The 22,558-nt window shown below is 39.4% G+C and overlaps 1 protein-coding gene across 4 annotated transcripts in view; it reads right to left on the bottom strand.

Moving 5' to 3' along the window:
• kmt2a (lysine (K)-specific methyltransferase 2A) overlaps positions 1-22,558 on the bottom strand; it is a 126,143-nt gene that overhangs the window by 37,002 nt on the left and 66,583 nt on the right. For all 4 annotated transcript variants that reach the window (XM_052039673.1, XM_052039675.1, XM_052039676.1 and 1 more), the window contains 10 exons: positions 19,834-20,004; positions 19,522-19,632; positions 17,000-17,073; positions 12,534-12,730; positions 9,507-9,613; positions 8,019-8,156; positions 7,172-7,330; positions 3,559-3,676; positions 3,091-3,169; positions 2,028-2,188 (listed from right to left, as the gene is read on the bottom strand). In XM_052039673.1, coding sequence (XP_051895633.1) covers positions 2,028-2,188; positions 3,091-3,169; positions 3,559-3,676; positions 7,172-7,330; positions 8,019-8,156; positions 9,507-9,613; positions 12,534-12,730; positions 17,000-17,073; positions 19,522-19,632; positions 19,834-20,004 — 1,315 coding nt within the window. The remainder of the gene's footprint in view (positions 1-2,027; positions 2,189-3,090; positions 3,170-3,558; positions 3,677-7,171; positions 7,331-8,018; positions 8,157-9,506; positions 9,614-12,533; positions 12,731-16,999; positions 17,074-19,521; positions 19,633-19,833; positions 20,005-22,558) is intronic.

The raw sequence follows: 22,558 nt of genomic DNA, 5'->3' as shown, positions 1-22,558 counted from the left end.
TAAAGATCCTCCATCATGCTAGATATCTCATTACAAATGACTGCACTTCTGAAAGGTAAAGATCCAAGTTTCCCCATGTTGGCCATACTTCCGAACATCAACAGTAGAATTTCAATGGACTGATAGGAGGAGTCATACTGTCTGAAAATAGACCCTTCGGCCCATCAAGTCCAAGCTGATTCTAAAAGACCCATTTACACCAATTCTACATTAATCCCATTTTATTCTCCCTACATTTCGAACAACTCCCCACAGATTCTGCCACGCACCTACGCTTCAGGGGACATTTTACCGTGACCAATTAACTTTCCAACCCTCACGTAGGAGGAAACAGAAGCATTAGGAAGAATGAAAACCCAACGATGCTGGAGGAACTCAACAGGCCAGGCAGCATCCATGGAGAAAAGCAGGCGGTCAACGTTTCGGGTCAGGACCCTTCTTCAGGACCTCCAGCATCACTGTGTTTTTCATCTAGACTCCAGCATCTGCAGTCCTTTGTTTCGTTAGCATTAGGAGGAAACCCATACACAGGGAGAACATGCAAACTCCACACAGCCAGCACTCAAGGTCAGGAAAGAATCAAGATCACTGGCTCTACTAGCTGTGCCACTTGTATCACTTCTATCTACAGAAACGTGAACTCTACATCAGATTTTGACTGTTACTTTCCTGGAAAATTTTATATTCTGAGATGGTGCTCTGCATTCACTCCCTGGATGTCCATACATTTTAGCACAAAGCAGCAAAGTGGCATTGTAGATAGTGCTGCTGACACACAGCATCAGCTACCCAGATTCAATTCCTACCCTGGGTTTACACACAAAATGCAGGAGGAACTCAGCACGTCAGACAGCATCTACGGAGGGAAATGGTCAGACGACATTTCGGGTTGAGACCCTTCATCTGGATTCCAGATGAAGGGTCTCAACCAGAAACATTGACTGTCCATTTCCCTCTATAGATGCTGCCTGACCTGCTGAGTTCCTTCAGCACTTTGTGTGTTGCTCCAGATTCCAGCATCTGCAGTCTCGTGTCTGGATGCTGTCTGTTTAGAGTTTGCATATTCTCCCTATGATCACGTGGGTTTTCCCGAGTTTCCTCACACATTCCAAAGGCGTGATGGTTGGTAGGTTAATTGGCTTGTGTACATTACCCCTGGTGTAGGTGGGTGGCAGGAAATTCACAGCAGAGTTAATGAGCATGTGAGAGAATAGATTATAGGAACCAAGTGAGACCAATAGGATTGATCTGAGAGCAATGAATCAAATGGCCTCTCCATTCATTGCAAGAAATTACAATGTGAAAAGTATGAGGTCTGCCTGCAAGAATTAGCTACAAAACAATGAGAGGTCCTGAAGGAGGCTCCTGATTGCAGAGAGAAACAAGGTACACGTATTAAAAGTAGTCACTCCAGTGTTTTGCACACAGTTTGACAATTGAACTAATTTTCAAATTTCTTAATTTATTGTGCAAAGTAATTTGATGTACTCAGTTTACAAGGCCACAATCAAAATGAACTATATCTTGCTTAATGCATTAACTTTTGTTTTCACATTCCTTTATAACAAAGGGTATTCAAGTGTTCAGGCCTTGCCTGAGAGATTGAACAAAGTTTTTCTGTCGGGGCAAAAGGTACCTTTAATGCTGGAGTCATCAGTACGCATGATGGTCAGTCACATTATCCCACTGGACACACACAATAGTTTGGAGCAGGATGTGGAAGAGGAAAGATGGCCCAGCTCAGCCAGGAATATAAGGGATTGCTGAGGGTTTGCTGAGCAGTGCACATTGTCATCTTAGACAGGAAGCCAGTGAACAGCTTCAAGTCACATTGCCATCTTAGACAGGAAGCCAGTGAACAGCTTCAAGTCATATTGAAGAACTTCTTCAATTGACTTTACCTACCATACTGATACATTCCAGCTCAATTATTGAGTATTTTCTTTTTCACCTGCTGAGTGGCCCAATGTGTGCTTATAGCATTTTTCTTATGCAAACGATGTTCTTTACTTGCACCATCTACGTACCTGCTGGGCTGCTTGGACTATGTGCCACGGTTCTGTTTTCACTGTGCTCTAAGGTGCTGTTTTCTTCTGCTTCCACAGGAGGAGGTCTATGTTCCAGGATCTTGCATGTGTACACACATCGCTTCCTAGCATCAGTCGTGCTCCAGTACACCCTTGAACACCTGAAAATGTACACAACATGCCAACAAAAATCATCAGAAACACATGTGATAGAACATGGAAGCAGCCCAGATCAGTGTTAGCCAACCACCAAATAAAAGTTCTAATTTTAAATTTTTCCTACCTGTACTTGAATTTTTTGGTTGAGCAATTGAGGTGAATTCTCAAAGCCCAAGATAAAGAACACTACTAAGGCTGAAAATAGTGGAAGAAGGTGAACCAATTCACAAGACCGACAAGATTGACTCCTACACCCCTCAACTCAAATATATTTTGTAGTTTCATTTAAATTGTTATGTCAGGTATTTTCCAAGGCAACTACATCATAAAAATAAATGCAGAAGTGATGACAGACAAGTGAGTAGTTGAGGATGATTTTGCAACAATGCACTCCCAGCAGTAGGTCTGGCACACAGAGGCTACAGGTCAGGCAATCAGGGATATGGTGTTAGACCTCCATCTCCAGCCCACTTCTTTCAAATGGGGCTTCTGCACTTATCATGGACTGCACGGTATAAGAACTCATTTGTAAATTTAAGTTCATTATTTTATTAATGAAACTAGCAATATAAATGTATATTTATTACAATTTCAAATTTAGAAGAATTAATCTCAACTCAAATGTTTTTCTTTTGTTACTGTGACAACAAATGCTGCAGCCTAAACCTAATCCGCACGATTTAGATAAGAAAAATCTAAAGGAGCAACAGAAAATAATGTAAAATCTCTACATGAAATATTAACACCTTCATTTTCAAATGTCAGAGCAGCTGTGAACATCTGGTGGTTAATGCAGTAACAAATGTTCCTGAAATTTGGAAGAAGGATGTCAACAATATTGAAAACACTGTACAGAAAACATCCTGTAACACTTCATGGCGTAGGAATACAAAAGAAAACTTACTGATAGCCAATGGGAAAAAGCTTTGCTTCACAGTCAGAAAGATCATTGAGTATCCCCAAAGAATCTATTGTCATAGAACCTAGATTGAAGGATGGAACAAAATTAATACTACAAAAAACACCTTCATCAGTAAGTAGTTCAAAACAGTTGCTATTTCACAAATGGTGATTGATGTTTACTCAATTATTTGTCTTAAATCCCAGATAATATGTTTGGTTAACAAAAATATATTTAAGAGATGTAGAACAAACATGCATATTTCAGAGACAAACCACAGATCAGCCATGTTCACAAAGATTAACAGAACTGGCTCAAGCAGCTGACTGGCCTAACATCCCATGTCTTCACACAGGTGCTTTCACCTATTTAAAGTCAATGTTTTGACAAATATTTGGTAATTTGCCTCATTTTTTCCCACACATCACATTCTGTCATTATATAAATGCAACGTTTTGACATTTTACTAACCAATCATCATGTGGATACTCTCTGGCTCCAGGCCAGTCAGAAACTTCCTTCTTAAAGTGATGTCCTCAAAGTCAACAAAAATCCTTCTTAAAACCTCAAATCCATCCTCAGCAACAGTCTGTAACAAAGATTGCATGGTGTATCAAAAATAACCAGCGACATTTTCCTTCATACAGAAAATAATGGAGATTTAAATACCACATTTTTTGTCCTAAACTCGCAAAGCAAAATAATAAAAGAAAGGTTTCATTTAAGGCTCTAAAATTACTACTCAGGGTTTTCTTACAAAAAAAATATCATGTAAACCGGAGTACATTTCTCACAGAACACAGTCAAGACAACTTATGACGACGCTGTTATCAGTGAACACAACTTTTTTCAATTATTTGAATGAAAACAAATCAGCCTCAACCACCGAAGCACTTTCACACATCTTTCAACAGCTGCTACAAACTGATATTGGCATAGGTGCATGTCACTTTATTTGTCTGCATTCTCTGTCACAAATGGGTAAACGCAATTTCAGCAAAGGGAAAAAAATTTGAGTGCAACAGGGAAGAGAAGTGGGACAAACTGAATAGCTCTTTCATAGAACAAGGCAGAAACTGGGAGTAGGAGATATAAATAATGAAGTATACAAGGTGGCAAGAACTGCAAAAAAAAAAGCTTACTCTGAATAAACTCACAAAAAATTTTTACAAAGAGAAAAGCAGAGTTATGTCGATTTCTTAAATATAGTTGGAGGAGATATTGTAACTAAAATTCAGAAACGGGCAGACTTGTTAAAGAACTAAATTTCTGTCAAACCTCACTTTAAATGATGAGGATAAAATACCCACAATGCAAGAAAACTATAAATAAACCAAGAGGAGAAACTAATTAGATTCATCAAAAAATTAGAAACAAAATGGTCAAGGCCAAGGAGAAACTAATGAGAGCAAATGTGGAGAAATTTATGGAATGTCAGTTTCCATATTAGACTGTTGTAAGTAGGCATAATTCATGTGCTAGTTCTGAACTTCCAAAAACTCACATCATTTAGAAATAATCCCTTAGGTTGGAAAGTTATAAATGTCACATTATATGCTGAATAGCAGTTACACCGCTATTTTTCTAATTCTTATTTAGGACAGAGTGGACAAGCATTTGGATAAATGTGAGCTGATCAGAAATGGCATTTGTAATGGGCAAGCCCTGTCTAACAAACCCAGTTGAATCTTTTAAGTGACAATGACCATGGTAGATAAGGTAGTCTATCAATTTTATTAATGTAGACTTCCAGAGGTATTCGACAAGACCAAAAAAGAGACAGTTAAAAATGAGAGCTGAAGCAACCTAATGGCTGGGTCAAGAAACTGGTTGGGAGGTGGGAGACCGAGTGCAAGAATAGTGGAAATTTCTACTTGAGTTGCAGGCTTTCATTATATTTATAAATGACTGGAAGGATTTGGCATCCACTTGTTTAAATTTAGTGAGATTAAGTTAGGTGGTGGTAATCATGAACATTGGAGCAGAAAGTTGCAATGGAGCAGTGACAGATTAAATAAGTATGCAAAGGTGTGAACGATGGAGTTCCAGTAAAATGGAGGGCTACAGAGGAAAAAGGTGAAGGAAAACTGAACCGACAGGATTATTCTGCTGAATTTGATGGGCCAAATGGCTAACCTGTGTTGTAATAAGTATGTGGCAAGGGATAGATCAGGGTATATTCTCAATGGCAAGAAGCTAGGAAACATAAAAGAGCGGAGGTTATAAGTCTCAGTACAGAAACAATTAAAACATACTGGACAGGTAAAAGAGATAATGTGAAAGGTTAACAGAATCTCAAAGTGTGAAGTAATGTACTTTGGGAAGGGAGGAGGGATGTGCAGTCTAATAAGTGTAGAACATATGCCATGAGTAGTTGGGCCCTGAGTAAAATTAGGAACTAAGGGACCTTGGTGCACACGTCCAAAGATCTAAGAAGATGGCAGCACATGTAGACAAGAGAGTGAAGCAGCATTCAAGATGTTTGCCTTCATTAGCTGGGGCATAGAATGCAAGTGCAGGGAGGTTTTGGTACAATGTTATAAAACATTGGTTAGGACATGGCTGGAATATTGTGTGCCGTTCTGGTCATCACACTATTGGAAGGATGTGATTGCAATGGAGAGCATGCAGAAGAGATCTACTAGGATGTTGCTTGTGAAGGAACGTTTCAGTTATAAGGAGAGACTAAATGGGCTTGGCCTGGTTTCCCTTGCAGCAGAGGAGGCTGAGGCAAGTGGTTGGGTGGGGGTGGAGCCTGATAGAGATATCCACAGTTATGAGAAGATGAGAGGCATAGATAGGGGAGATAGTTTAAAAAAATCCCTGTAGCAGTGGTGTAAGACCAGAAGGCATAATTTTAAGATGAGGAGTAAGAGGGAATCTGAGGAAGAATTTTTTCTCCCAGTGGTTGAAATGGGCCAAAGGATCTGTTTCAACACTGCATGACTCAATGAAGGTTGGAATAGAAAAGGGTAGTTATGTTATTGCTACTGCAGTTCTGGGCACTGCATTTCAAGAAAAAGAGCAGCGTGAATTCCACAGACACCACTGCTGATAGGATTAAATTATGAGGACAAGTTGCACTGACTAGGCTTCCATTCATTTGGATATAGAAGATTAAGTAATCAAACTGAGATGCTTGAGATGATTAAAGAAGCTGATAGAGGGAAACTATTTCTTCTGGTCAGTACATCCAAAATAAAGGGTACAAGCTTAAATCAGGAATGGCTGCTCAGAGGGGATGTCAGAAATTTGTGCTTCACCTAATGAGTACTGGAGATCTGGAACACTCTTCCAAAAGCTATTAAGATTGAAAATTTCCAAACTGATGTCATGGAATTTTTGTTCCAACAAGGACAGTGTTGCAGGCATAAGTATTTCTGATGTATAATTACTGCTGTAATATAGACAATGTAGCATCTCAGCGAGGTTTCAAAAACATAATAATGACCAGACCTGTTTTGATTAAAAAATGAATATTGGCCAAAATACTGAGAATAACTTCTACAAAATAGTATTAAGGGATCTTTTATGTCTGCCTAGGAGAGAAGATTTAACATTGGAATGCCAACTTTGACTGTTAGGCTTGAGTGGGACAAACCCAAAACCATGCGACTCAGACCAGAGTGCTGCCCAATGAGTCATGGTTGATGCAGTTATTGGTTACCCACAAGAACAAAGGAAATAGAAGTAGACTCAATGACCCCCTGAGGCTGTTCTCTCATTCAAAGCTGAATTTCCACATCAACACCACTTTTCCTCCTTATCATAATATCATACACTTTTGTGCACTATGAGAATCAAATAATCTACATGCAAGAGTCAGTAATACCAGCCTGTTGGGAAAAATGGTCTTGTATGCTATGTTTATTTCTTGATTATTTTTCTAATAAAACGTTCAATCATTGAAAAGATTGGTTTGCTTTAAAAAAATTGAAAAAACAGTAATCTACAGCTCCAATTCACTGTCAACCAGATTCTTCCCTACACTATTGTGCTACTCACTAGGACTTACAAAACCAGCAGGTGCTTCGGTTGATGGACTGAATTATTGAGGTAAATTGCTCATATACCTTGAACCTACCTCTCCCTTGACCAGATCTTTATGCCGCTGACAGTATACTTTTTTGTCATCCAGGAACACACAGTTTTTTGCTCGAGCACACATGAAGTGATAGTTGCTCTGGCAAGACGTAAGGCAGCAGCCAACAGTAGCCCCAGCTTTCTGGCAACGCTCACAGCGCTGAAAAAAAAAGCATGAATTTCCATTGGCTAATAAATGTTACATTAATGCTATAAAACAAAACCTCTTTGGACAGTCTTTTGTCATGATATGGCTTGACAGAGTTTGACTTTATGACAATGTTATCAAATCACTATCACAGACAATTTGCTGCTGCTTTGGACTTGTTCCCCACACAAGTGTTCAGTGCTGACTACTGACAGATATTTTTGTTCCAGAGTACTCGATTTATCTGTATAGTCTATGTAGAGAATGATTAGTTTCCTAATTAATAAGATTCCAGACAGTAACTGCTGAGTATTTCCAGCATCTTCTGTTCTCAGGAGATTTGCACTTCATTGTTCAAGGTTTATTTGAAATTTTCTTTTGTTATTTGCTATTCCCTTTCCTATTTCCATTATCATGTCAATCACTAATCTATTAGATCACCCCCAGCAGAATGTGGAAAGTATAGAGACATGGAAAACTACTATAATAAACCTTTTAAAAACACACTTAATGGATATAAAGTGTATGTGGTGAAAATATAAAGAATATTATCAACAATGAAATGAACTTTATTCTCTCAGTGTTATGCTGCTTATTCATCAGGGCAGTCCTCTCTACAGATCACTGAAAGAACAAGGAAATTCTTTACCCTTTACTTTATACCAGGTTAGGAAATTCCTTTGGAACTACCGGAGCTCACCAGTTGTTTGCCTCTGATAACAGCCATGTGGACATTCTTCAATGAGCCATCATCATCCTCAAAGACTTCCGCTGACCACAAGGCACAGTTTATGTGTGTCCATTCATTCTGACCGATGTACAGAAGACGTCCAGCATCCTAAAAGATTCAGTTATATCAATACTCGGATTCAAAACAGGTTTACAACACCACTGGAATCGCCATGTCCCAATGGTTAGTTATTGTGTAAGCTGAAGATATCCTTTGAGATAACTCAAATGAAGTACTGTTTTCCCTCAGCCAGCTTTAGTGAATCTGTAAATAAAAAACTGGAAATGCTCAATTCTATCATCTCAACAACTTTCAGAACGCAGTAGGAACCAAAAATTCTTCAAACAGTTTGCTTTTTAATCTGTTAATAACCTTAAAGAAAGAAACTGATTACTTTTCTACCACTTCTTTATTGGTTCTCCGAATGTGGGGAATTCAGGCAAGGTCACATTTGTTTGATGTAGCTAGCTGTCCTGAGATTGCTGCAGTCTTATGGTGATGTTAAATTCGGACAATGCTGGTTAGAACCCAGTGACAATGCAAGAGTTGCAACACATGTCAAATTAGGATAGAGGGGAAATGAGGTATCTTTCATGGTGGTATAGGTCAGAATAGGGCAATGCTGTTGATAATGTAAAATATATCCTGTAGTTCACGAATGTTAAAGAATGTAGAATCTAGTGACAGGAATTCCAACTCAGCCATGCATCTTGTCCAGGAAGGTGTTAACTTCCAAGTGCTGATATAGCTGCACTCATTCAAGCAAGATTACTGCATTACACTTCTGATTTAAGCCTCATATGGTGGAGAGGTTTTGATGAAACAACTCAACTATAATTTACAGAGAACAGTCTCTACTTTTGTGGACCCTGTCTGTACATGAGAAGTTCTTCTACTGATGTATTCCCAAAATGTTGATGGGGTGGAACTTGGAAATGATGTCAGTATTAAAAGTTCAAGGAGTGATTATTGGGCACTGTCTTGTTTCAGATGGTCATTGTAAAGTATTTAACGTAGAACTAATTTAACTGCAGCTCATCAGCCAAAGTCTTGTTTTCTCAAGTCCAACTATGGGTGGCAGCAATGAAAGCTACCACACTCAATTTTAAAGCTGTCAAATGGTACTTTTAAGTGTACATTAAACCAATTTTAATTTGTAACAAATGAAATATTTGACTGATGAAAATTGCAGAAACAATTTCTGATTTTCAATTGCATGTCTATGGAACTATTTTAGAGCCCGCCGGCGTCGTATGCAAACATGATACTAGGCATTTATAGGTAACACTTTAAATTAAAAAGTAAACTAAATTTCCAATACATCAAGCAAGCCATCACACAATAATTCAATCACAGCAATGTTTAACCTTAATTTGGTAGAATACATTTGTGCAAAAATAAATGGCATTTTTTGTAGAAATATATTTTATCAACTTTAAATTGGTTGCAGATACTCACATTTTTGTTGTCATCTCCGTATTTCAGGCAAAGTACACACTGCCTGTTGTCTTCAACATCTGGAGGAGGGTCAATATCTGGGCTCTCTTCTCGACTTCTGTCTGAGCCTTACCAAAAAATTCAAGCTTAAGTTAGTCCATACTCAAATAAAATAATTATATTAATTAATCATGAATTCTCTTCTTTAAACAATTCTTAAACTTCCACAAGATACTAACCAGTTTTAAATGAACAGACCAAAATATAGTAGTACTCTGACAATAATTATTCAGAATTGATGTGTGCCTGGAGACACCTAAAAATGTTGAACTAAGTAGGTAACTTTTTTTTTTAAAAAGCATAACCAACTCTGCAGGGATCTTAATGAATCCAGTTAAGTGAATACAGGTCCTCCCCAGGTTGATAACAGGGTTCTGTTCCTGAGAACTATTCTAACCCAAACAGTTCATAGATCAGAAATGAACAAAAACAGTGTACGGGACAGGATCAAGGAAGTATGTTGGGAAAGTGAGCGAGTGCAGGAAGAGTGGCCACCAGCTGGTTTCACTGACCCAGTGAGCGGGTGAGTTTGCTTAGCACTCCCACCTCTGCTCAGCCCAGTTGTTGCGACTCAGTGAGAAAAGGCATGTGGAAATACTCTGTTCCCATTCAATAGAGGATGCCTGCGGTAGCTGGCAAATCCATCCCCTGGGGAGGACATGTAGGACTATCTGTCTGCAAGGTGCAGGGATGATAGACAAGTATGGACCTGGTCCAGTTGTTCCCGATGTAGATTCATGGCAGAAATTGCTTCTCATCTGGCATTTGGTTTGTGGCCTCATGGCCTGACAAGACAAAAAAAAACGTTCTATGGCTTACTTGTTACGCAATGCAACTTTATAAATTTGCATTGGGTGAAGGTTGGAGGGCTAATGGATGGAGAAAGAACATAATGGGAATTGAATTTGTAAATATTAGATGCGTTATGATTTGAACAGTATATAAAGATACAAAGTTTGAATTAAACATGTAATTTATGCACAGATTTTCAGTTTTAATCCAATTTCACAAATAAAAAGATGAAACAATTGCAACTTAATATCTATGGGTTCTACTCGAATGCTCATTCAGCTACATACAACTAATTGGAGTCAAACACTAATATTCTTTCAAGCTTTCTAATTATAACAATACTGGCTCCAACATCTTCATCAGCTATGCTCCTGTCTACTGTGATTACTCCAGATACTGAATAGAAGATTGGCTGTTTAAATTGGAAGACAAAAGGGAAACTTAATCAGAAGTGATTTGGTCCTATATTGGGGCAGTTACAATCTCACTTATCTGTTAAGCAATTAACAGTGTGATTAAACATAAAACCAGAACACAACCAGGGCTCAGCAGGATCAATTTCTGCAGTACCACTGTAAATTATGCCACAACCAAAAGCAAACTGGGACCTGTTAATAACTTGCTTGCACTTGGTTTGCATGCAATTGATTTTATTGACCACATTGACTGTAGCTTTATTACTTTTGAATGTACTGAAGACATGAGGATCAATTTTCTCAACTCCATGCTCCCTGGATGCAGCCTTGATTTCTGATAGTATGCGAGGAGAAATTATAATTTTAATAATCATATGTGCACTAAAGACAAATAGGTAGAAAACCCTTTGGGATAATGGCAGGATGTATAGTTCCATATGACATTCCATCAGCTCTTGCATTTGAAAAATCCTTCTCTGTAATTTGAAAATCTCCATTCACAGCTTCATTTGAAAAATGCAATACCATTATATACCACTAGATGACTAACATGCACTGTAAATGCTACAGCAGATCATTTAGAATATAATATGCAGCTGATGCTAGAAAACTAGCATTGCATGCTTTCAAAATAAACTACGATGAGACAACACAAACACCTTGAGCTCATCCCAACCCACCCACTGAACAGGCTATATCAGTTTCAGTTTAGAACCCCCAACCCCAAGAGCCTCCTCCAAGTACCCACAGGCACCAAGCCATCAGCCATAAACCATAACCAGAGTCTGGTTACCTGACCCAAGTCTGCCAAGACCCAAATGTCAGTGCTGAGTTTGGGTTTGAAAAAAAATTATGCTTAGGTCTGATCAGCCTAGGCTGCCTCTTTATAAATGAATACAGTAAGGATCAGTTCTTTGTACACAAATGCACTAATTCATGTCAGCTTGATTAACTGCAGAATTCAAACTTCCACAAGATTAATGCAAGAGCCGTCCTCAATCCATTGTATGCCTGTGTCAATACACATCATAAGGTGAGTTTAAAAGGACACCAAAATAATCCATTAATGGAGGTGGAATGATCAATAAATACAGTATGTGAATATATACCTGATCAGTTTTCTACATTTTACACTTGGAATTGAAAAACCATCAAAATGATCAATGCTACAACTGAGGAAAACAAAGCAACTACTATTGATGCTATCTATGAATTTTTCAAAGCAGACAGAATTACAATACCACTCTGTGCCCATTTATGGAAATGTTCACAACTGTGCCCGAATTTTCCGAGCCCTTGGCTGATTGCCTGGATTCATTTCATAGAACAGTACAACACAGGAACATGTTATTTAGCCCACCATGTCTGCACCAAACATGATGCCAATCTAACTAATCCCATCTGCCTGTACATGATCCATATCCCTCCATTCTCTGCCTGTCCGTGTGTCTGTCTAAATGCCTCTTAAACGTTGCTATCGTATCTCCCTTTACCACTTCCCCTGGCAGCGTGTTCTAGGCACCTACCGCTCTGTGTAAAAAAAAAACTTGCCTTGCAAATATCCTTTAAACTTTTCACCTCTCACCTTAGACCCATGCCCTGTAGTATTTGACATTTCCACCCTGGGAAAAAGACAGACTTTTGTTCTCCTATCAGGTTGCACTTCAGTCTCTGACATTTCAGAGAAAACCATCCAAGTTTGTCCAACTCTCTTTATAGCTAATACACTCCAATCCAGTCAAAAACAAAATGATGTATGGTTTTAATATTCTGGTCATACCAGCTGTTATTGCAAGTGGTGGTGGAGGCAGAGGCACTGGCGAATCTGGATCTCCTGGTCCTTTTGGCTGTGGTGCAGGTATAATCTTCTTAGTAAGTGCTGGCTGTTCAGTACGTGTGCTGTCATCCCGCTCTTGCCACTGAGCATAGTTGTGATCAGATGATGGTGGCAACACAGCATTGGGAAGCATTCCACTACTGAAATACATTAGATTTTGACAATTAATAATTTTTTGAAAAATTGCTCTACTGAACTCAGAAGCAATTTAATCTATTTGGTTATGTCAATGGATGTGCACAGCAGTCCACTTGGAAGATCAGATGGCCCATCCACAAACAACTAACTGGCAGATTAATTATCTCCAAATTATAAAGATAACAAGTAAAAATCACAGGGAAAATTAATAAATTGAACAGAGTCCACGATAATACAAACTGAATAGGCCACATCCCATCTCTGCACTCTTCCTTTCTGACCAATTTCCTCCACTTCAATTCACATGAGTGGTTTACTTATCTCTGTGATACACTTCCACTAAATGTAGGTTCATATACCATTACAATAGCCAGTGTTAATGCACAAGCATAAACTGTGCCAAAGGCTGTTTAGGCATTACAATTAAATTCACTCCAATCCTTATCAGACCTTTGCACAAATGCGTTTCTAGCAAGAGCAGAAACTTGCAATTTCCCCTCCTAGCCCTGTAGCCAAAGGAACCACCACATAACTAACCAATATGGTTTAGGGCATGGAATAAAAAATGACTGTATTACTTAACCCTAACTTGAAGGGGATAGTTAAGTTTTCAGATACTGTAAACATCAAGAGCCTTATTGCTCTTACTTAACTCAATGTTTCATAAAACTGTTGACAATTAAAGCTGGGCCAAAATCCAGTGAAGATTCTCTCCTAATAAGTAATATAAATATTAAGCTGAAACACAGCAACCAGCGTATCACAAACATCAGTTAGGTACATATAAGGACACAAAGGGGTGGCAAAATCCTAGCTGAAATACTGACCTGAGGGTGGGTGGGGGGGGGGGGGGGGGGGGGGGCCGCAGAGAAATAAAAAAAAATCAATAGTCAAGCCACAGAAAGGGAACAAATGCTAAACAAATTGAATCAACTTATACAAGCTGTTTTTCAAGCTATTATTAACGTAATGGGAGTTTTACATGATGCAATGCATTGACAGAAAATTTTAAATGTTGTGATATTTGCAGCCAAATGTTTTGCACTGTGGTGCACCTGACAATTTTCATTCAGATTTACAATGCTGACAAAAGAGAAGCCAGCGAGTCTTATTTTGAGGCATCTGTAACTCTGAACAAGAAGAAAACACTGAAATGAACCAAGAAAAAAAAACACTGCTCTAAGAAATGGGGAATTAAATCTAATATCAATATATCATTAAGACTGTACTTGAAGCATTGTCACAATATTCCATACTGTCAATGTCTAAAACATTCAATCTGCATTCCTGACCCCATTTCACATTCAAATCTACAATCCTGCCTGTGCCTGACTAAAATTCAATCTGCATTTCTGTGCCACACTGGGATATAGAAAGGCATTCCTCTGAGTGAAATTCCAATTGTCATTCCAGTCCCACTACCCAGTGGAAGATCCAACATCCCTGTCCTCAATCCTGACACCGATTTCCATTATTGTTCCATTTTAAGATACAGAAGTGCATGCCTGTCACTGACTGAGGCCTCAATTTCCATTGTCCATGTTCCTGATTAAGGTTCAAGTCTGTCACCCTGTCACCAACTAACACCAGTAGAATAGTACAACACAGGAACAGGCTCTTTGGTCCAGCATGTCTGCACTGACCATGATGCCAATCTAACTAATCCCATAAACCTGCTCATGATCTGTATCCCTCCATTCCATATGTGTTATTGTCTGTCTTAATGCATATTAAATATTGCTATGATTTCTGCTTCTACCACCTCCCCTGGCAGTGCACTCCAGGCACCTACCACTCTTATAGTTAAAAAAAAACTTGCCTCGTTCATGTCCTTCAAACTTTCCTCCTCACCTCAAACCGATGTGCACTAGTATTTGATATTTCCATCCTGGGAAAAAAATTCTATCTACCCTATCTATAGCTCTCATAATTTTATATACTATTATCAGGTTACCCCTCAGCCTCTGATGTTCCAGAGAAAACAGTCCAAATTTGTCCAACTTCTCCTTATAGCTAATACTCTCCAATCCAGGCAATAACCTAGTGAACATCTTCTGCACTCTCTCAAAGCCTCCACATCCTTCCTATAACGTGGCAACCAGAACTGCACACAATACTCCAAATGTGGCCTGACCAGTTTTATACAGCTGCAAAATAGCTTCCTAACTTTTATACTCAAGGCCCTGACTGATGTAGACTACCATGCCATATGCCTTCTTTACCACCCTATACACTTATGTTGCCATTTTCAGGGGTCTGTGGACTTGCACCCCAAGATCCCTCCATACATCAGTGCTCCTAAGGGTCCTGCCATTTACTGTATACTTGCCTCTTGCATTTGACCTCCCAAAATGCAACACCTTACACTTGTCTGGATTCAATTCCATCTGCCATTTCTCTGCCCAAATTTCCAATTGATCTATATTCTGCTGTATCCTTTGACAACCTCCCTCACCACAACTCCAGCATTGTTCGTCTTGTCTTTAAATGTACTAATCAGACTATCTACATTTCCATCCAGGTCATTTATATATTACAAGCAAGAGGTTCTAGCACTGATCCTTGTGGAACCCCTGATCACAGACCTTCAGTCAGATAAACTTCCTTTCACCGCAGCGCTCTGTCTTCTATGACCGGGCCAATTTTGTATCCAACTGCACCATGGATCCCACGTGATTTAATCTTCTGGGCCAGCCTACCATGAGGGACCTTGCCAAATGCTCTACTAAATCCCATGTGGAAAAAAATCCACTCCCCTACCCTCTTCAATTATTTGTCACTTCCTTAAAAACTCAAATCAAATTGAGACAGGACCTCCACTGCACAGAGCCATGCTGACTTTCCTTAATATCCATGCTTTTCCAAACGCAAGTAAATCTTGTCCCTAAGAATCTTCTCCAGTAATTTCCCTATCACCAACATAAGCTCACTGGCCTATAATTTCCAGGTTTGTCCCCATTGCCCTTAAACAGAGGAACAGCACTGGCTAATCTCCAGTCTTCTGGGACTTCACACGTGACTAAAGAGGATACAAAGCTCTTGGTCAAGGTCCCAGTAATCTCTTCCTTTGCCTCCCTCAGTATCCTGGGATAAATTCCTTCAGGTTCTAAGGACTTATCCACCTTAATGTTTTTTTTCAAGAAACCCAACACCACCTCCTCCACCTCAATATTGACATGCCCCACAATATCAATATACCCCTCCCTGATCTCATCATCATCCATGTTATTCTTCTTGGTGAATACCGATGCAAAATACTCATTTAGAACTTCGCCTACTTTCTCTGGCTCCATAGTTTCCCTCCTTTGTCCTTGAGTCGACATACCCTTTCCCTAGCCACCCTTTTGCTTTTAATATACGTATAAAATGCCTTGGGATTCTCCTAAATCCTACTTGCCGAGGACATTTCACGGCCTCTTTTAGCCCTCCTAATTACTTATTTAACTTCTTTCCTGCTTCTTTTATATTCCTCGAGGGCCTTGGCCAATTTCAGCTTCTTAAACCTTACATATGCCTTTCTCTTTTTGACAAAACTTACAACATCTCCAAGGTTATTGAACCTTGCCAGGGAGGCAACACACTACCCTGGAATCTCACTCACAGCCCCAGGAATGCTTATCTGTGCTCCTGACTGTACAGTCCCCTATCACTAGCACTCGCAAACATTTCAACCCTCCCTGCTGAATAACAGAGCCAGTCGTGTGGCCACTGAACTGGCTGCTACTGCGTTCCTCTGAGAGAGCATCCCAGTAGTATCCAAAAGGTTAAGTACAAACCAGTTCCTAATTACAAAGAAAATATAACTCAGAAACAGAGCAATGAAATAAATCTGTGCTGGTATAAGTCTCCTCCCATTCCATCCACCACATCTTGGACTTCTACATTTTTGATTCAGACCCACCTGGCTATCGAATTAAAACACTTATGTTTCCATTTCTAAGAGCCTATCTCAGATTTATATTTGTTCTTATTCATAGTTGAGATTCAAATCTTCATTATTGTCCCAACTAGGAATCCAAATCTCTAACGCATCTAATTGATAAGGGTAGGCAAAGATGAGAGGGTGGTAGTGGAAGCTCAGAGACAGTCAAAATTTTAATTCCTGCATGCACCCTTGCTAGTCCACATTGTGGTCGATTTCTAATAAGGAAAACCTCAAAATTTCAGTAACAGGATAGTTTCACAGCTTCAGGCCTCACAACTCAAAACAAAATCGGAAACACACTACTTTCCTCTTATACACAAAGGCCAATAATGCCAACAGTACTCACTTTGGGGTCACCTTATTAGGCTCCCAGAACTTGGACTCCTTCACACTAAACCATGGGAAGAATCGTTCCATTTGCTACATAAGAAGCAAACACAGGTATTGTTAGATTGAAGGCTGTCCAAGAGTTCAATTAAATGCAAAGTATCAGATTTGTGAAGTCATCCTTTTAATTATCATCCCCATCTCAAATCTGAGCCTAGGTGATATTGCTTTAACAGATCAGGCAAACAGACTCCTCACTGAAACCGAGCAACAACAAAAAAATAACGCTGCAAAACACCCAGCCAGTTAGAGCAATGCCTGGGGGGGTGGGGGCAATAAAAAGAAAATCATTAGTTTTTAAACCACATAATTCTGTTTCAAGCATTTTGTAGCCCAAACCATCCAGAAACAAATCAGTCGCTGGGATTGTTTGAAGAGACTGGTGTCAATTGTGAAGCTAAAGGCTAATATCCTTACACTGTTAAGATTGCTTGAGCATCTGGGCTTAACATTTTTTCAGCAAGGTAACAACAATTCATAATAAAGATTAAACAAACTTGCAATGGCGAACAGTAGTTGGGTTTATATGACACTGTATACTGACCTTAACTCTTCGGTTAATTACTGTTTAGTTAGGGAATTTGCAGACAGAAAATTGATTATGAGATTCAGAATTTTGGTTAGGAGACTCCAAAATAACTGAAGTTTATTTTTTATAAAAATTAATTTTATTTCTGTAAACACAACATAAGCTGGTGACTGCAGCATCTGAAACAAATGCTCACTAGACAACCCCTAACATTACATGCATGCGACAAATGGATTATACCACGTGGTATGCAGGAGCAGCGACAAAAGGATATATCAAATGATATAAAGTAATAGAAGCAAAGCCAAACTGCACTCCTTTGTAGTTTAAAGTCAGGTAAATTAATAACAAATTGGCAAAGCAAGCATGTAGGTTCCAAACTGTGAATACCCAAATTTTTAAAAAATTGTAGAAAATTCTGCAAATGAATAAATCTGTGTCTGAGAAAAGGGCAAGATAATATTTCTTTACGTACTGTTTGATAACACTACTTTTATGTCAAATGATTTACTTTCAAACAATTTTTCTCTTCAGATGTGAATACGATAAGAATTAAGAAAGACCGTCTCGTCCATCAAGCAAACCTCTATCAGTGGAATAGCCAAATAAACTGCTGTTCACTCCTGCTGATGGAAGTTGAAGCAAGAGCAAAAAGGCCAATTGTGGGAACATGGCATTTATCATTTTTTAAGATCAGGACAGAAGTAGTGGTGAGTTGCCACTTTGAACCATCGCAGTCCTTCTGATGAAATTACTGCCACAATGCTGTTTGGTAGGGAGTTCCAAGATTTAAAGCCAGCAATGATGAAGGAACAGCAATGTATTTCCAAGACAAGATGATGTACAACTTGGAGAGGGAACCAACTGATACCTAGTGCCTTTGTTTTTTTTTTGAGAGAGTAACTGCAATTCCTTTTTCAGATGGTACAAGCTGTATACACTGTCCACCAGTGGTGGAGGGAATTAATGTTTAAGGTTGTGGATGGGTTACCAATCAAGTTCAGTCATACTGCTTTGTCCTGGATGGTGGCAAGTGTTGCTGGAGCTGCACTCATCTAGGCTTCTGAATCCATCTTTGCAAGCTCTTATGGTTATCAACATCTAAGCAGGGACGAGGAAGGACAAGGACAGATCACTGGGAATTTGAGAGACAAAAATACACAAGCAAGATATGACTGGGTAGCTAAAAATAAGTTACTGACTGCAGAAGGCGGGAGTCAAATGCACCATGGCCAGCTACAAGGAGGCAATGGAAGAAAATGTTGACATTAATTAGGATTGTTAAAATCCTGAGGTAGACTTGGAAATCTGACTGAAAAACTCAAAGCTGTGAGAAAGAAAATCAAATTTGAGAAACATCACTTCTCTTTCCTCCCAGCTCCAATTTAACAGCAAAGATTGGGAGGTAGAGTGGGCGGGGCGGGGTGGAGGTGGGAGGAGTAGAGGAATTTATTTCTGAGAGGCCAATGACAACACATTTCAAAGTGAGGAAACAGTACCTGAAGAGAGGGATCCATGAGGCCAGGAAGGGAAGCTAGTTGGTCAGCATTTTAGTGGAAATGCAGTCTAGGGGTCAGGAGTTGGGTCACATTGAAAAGATGAGCATGGAGACAGCATGAGAGGAGATACAAAGATAAAAAGACCTGATCACAACCTAAACACTACAATTTTAAAACTCAAAAGAAAACTTGTGGATCTCTGGAATTGAATAATTTCAAATTACTGCTGAAATATTCTGACCAAGAAAATTAGGACTAAGATGGAACATTCAATCACTTAGCAAGAGAAATAACACACAAGTTGCTATGATTAACCTTTGATGATAGTTAGTGGTTGCTTGGAGACAGAATTTTTTCAGCATGATTGCACCTTAACATTTTAAAATTGCAACGTTATCTTGCATTCATATGCACTGCAAACCCCAGAGAAATGGTTCTTTTCTTCCGCCTTACCCGGATAAAGAAAGCCTTGACCATGCTATTGGCTTTTTTGTTTTCAGGCTGCCCTCCATCGCAGTTCATTGCTGTTTGGATGATCTTCACAATGTCATCACTGAACTCCAGCTGAACATAACAACAGTAGATAATCAGGCATTACAGCATTTGCCAACAGATAACATACGTTAATTATAGCAGAGTTTGACTCGTGATGGAGAGCATATGATGCAGAACATGGGGTAAGTCTTAAGATTTTCCTCATGGACTATACATTGTTCAAAATGCATTTCCAAAATTTTTAGACAAGCAAATTAACGGGAATCTTACCACTGAATGGTATCTCTCCTGCTCCATTTTCTTCTTTACACCTTCCAGGTCAAGAGGTTGCTCATCCTGCTGGTTTACTTCTGTAAGGACTGGAGGATCAGGACCTTCAGGTGAGCTTCTAGCAGAGACAGCTTCTTCGGTCTCTGGATTTAAATCAGGTGGTTTGGCTGCCTGGTAAAAAGACAGTGTGGAACTCAGCTATATAATTTTTCACTTCACCAACTAGCCACTTCAATTTTTGCATTACGAAAACTTCAAATCACATGGGTGGTTCTGGTCACCCGGCTATAGGAAGGATATCATTCAGCTGGAAAGGGTGCAGAAAAGATTCACAAGAATGTTCCTGGAACTGGAAGGCTTGAGTTACAAGAAGAGGCTCGACAGGTTAGGACTTTTTCCCCTGGAGTGTAGGAGGTTGAGGGGTGACCTTATAGAGGTTTATAAACTCATGAGGGGTGTAGATAAGGTGGATGGTCACAGGGTAGGGGAGTCTAAAACTAGAGGGCATAGGTTTAAGGTGAGAGGGGAAATATTTAAAAGGGACCTGAGGGGCAAGTTTTTCCACACAGAGGGGGTGGTGGGTATTTGGAATGAGCAGCCAGAGGAAGCTGAAAAGGTGGGTACAATGACAATGTTTCAAAGACATTGGACAGGTACATGGATAGGTAAGTTTTAGAGGGATATGGGCCAAATGCAGGTAAATGGGAATAGCGCAGATAGATATCTTGGTCAGTGTGTACCGGTTGGACCGAAGGATCTGTTTCTATGCTGTAGAGCTCTATGACTCTGTAACTGTGGTCCATTATACAAAGAAATAAGTTTCTGATCATTTTATTATCTAAATCAAATGCTGATACCCAAGTAACATGGAATGTAAACCAAGAAAGGAGAAGTACAAACTCATTGTTCCTTTCTGTTCAATCTTCTCCCATTTCATATTGTTCCTCTAGAAATTCTCATTCCATACACTGATAAGGAGAGTACTTTAGTTGTGCATTTTCTGCAAATTTTATATTACAACCACCAGCTTACCTTTTTTAATACAAAAGAACACTCTTGCCTCATTGAATTTCAAGGCAAAAAATGAAATGAAATTAGCCTCTTAGCACACACAACACAGCCTGGAAGTTCAATCAGGCAGAGCTGTTTTCTTCAGCGTGATGTTTGTGTAAAAATCACTTTTTCCCTAGAGTGGAATGCGATTCTGATCGTTTCCAGGTTGCACTGTACCACTCTGGAAATCTCACTTAGCAGTTCCTGTCACGAATCATGATTAATTCTTTTTGGCATCAAACATGCAAGCAACGATGTCATACCCCTAGGCCCTGATCACCCGACACAAACCCCCCTCACAACCACTTGCCCTTCCTCCAAATACATGCCCTTGACTCACCATCACAATCATGGGCACCCAGCTCAGGGTTCACCAGCATCCAACTTTCCCTCACACCCTGTCCTGTCAATAATCTCCCCACATCCTTGGCCTCAATCCCCCATAACCTGCACAACTGGCCCCTGCCTCCAATTTATCCATTTTCCTTTGTGCACTCTGCAGTTAGAGAAAGGCCAATTCAGGAGCATTCAACACCTTGAGCGCTACTGAATTCTTAACAGTGAGTGCACAACCAAACCAACATTGGCTTCTCATGCTTCAATTGATCACTGTACAATTGTGGCTAATGAATTTCTACGCCTTCAACTTTACAATCCTCGGCGGGTAAATGACACAGTTAGATATTCTTTTCAACATGCAACAACATTTCATAAATTTGAAGAACTCAGTGAGGCAGTGTCTTGGCATAGTTTCCATAATCCTATAAAGAAAATTCCTGATCTCCACCAGGAATATCTGAGACACATCCACTGGAATGAAGGCAAATTCTTACAGGAATAAAACAGCCAATGAAGAAAGAGCAATAAAAACAATCAACTTTCATGCTCTCAGGGAACCTATGGGTTTCTATATTTAACAAATTTGTTCCCTGAAGTGCATCATTGTTGTAATGGAGTTAAATATAGTAACTAAGCTACAAACAAGGTCTCACAAATATCTATGAACATAATGAGCAATTAAGAATTTTCGCGAAGACAGTAGGAACCAGCTGCATCAGTACCACTACTCCCCTCCCCCCGAACACTCTTCAAATTATGCCGTAGAATTATTTATACCACTTTAAATCAAACTCTAGGATTTCATTTCATTAAAATGGTAACACCTGCACCAGTGCAACCCAGATCATGTGCTCAATTCCTAAGTGTATCTTGAGGATACAATCTCCTGCTTCAAAAGATGACGGTGGTGCCAACTGTGCTAAATAGTCGATGAAACAGACCCAGAGAGACCAATGTTTTATTCTCATTGAACCTTGATGTTCATCAGAACAATGGGTAACTGTTACAAATATGCACATTTCCAAATCGAAGGGAAGTAAAAAGAAATCTCAGCTGGATTTCTAAACACAAATGGTGTCTGGTTACTTGTACCATCAAGTGCATGTGGACAGCAAGTACACAATTTTGATCCTCTCCAAGGCAAATATTTTTAAGGTGAACGAGGACTAGGAAAGCATTAGGAGGAGTGGCAATCTGACCAAGGGAAAGAGAAACGCAAAATGAAAACAGAATTCATCAAATCAAACCACAACTTTTGAGATTAAAATTGGAGGGTGGGAAGGGAAAAGCAAAATTGAAAATAATGCCCCTTAGATTGTTGCATTTTGTTAAT

Source organism: Pristis pectinata, chromosome 27 (genome assembly GCF_009764475.1).
Source record: "Pristis pectinata isolate sPriPec2 chromosome 27, sPriPec2.1.pri, whole genome shotgun sequence".
Classification (NCBI taxonomy): Eukaryota; Metazoa; Chordata; class Chondrichthyes; order Rhinopristiformes; family Pristidae; genus Pristis; species Pristis pectinata.
This window is presented reverse-complemented; position numbering and strand designations above follow the sequence as displayed.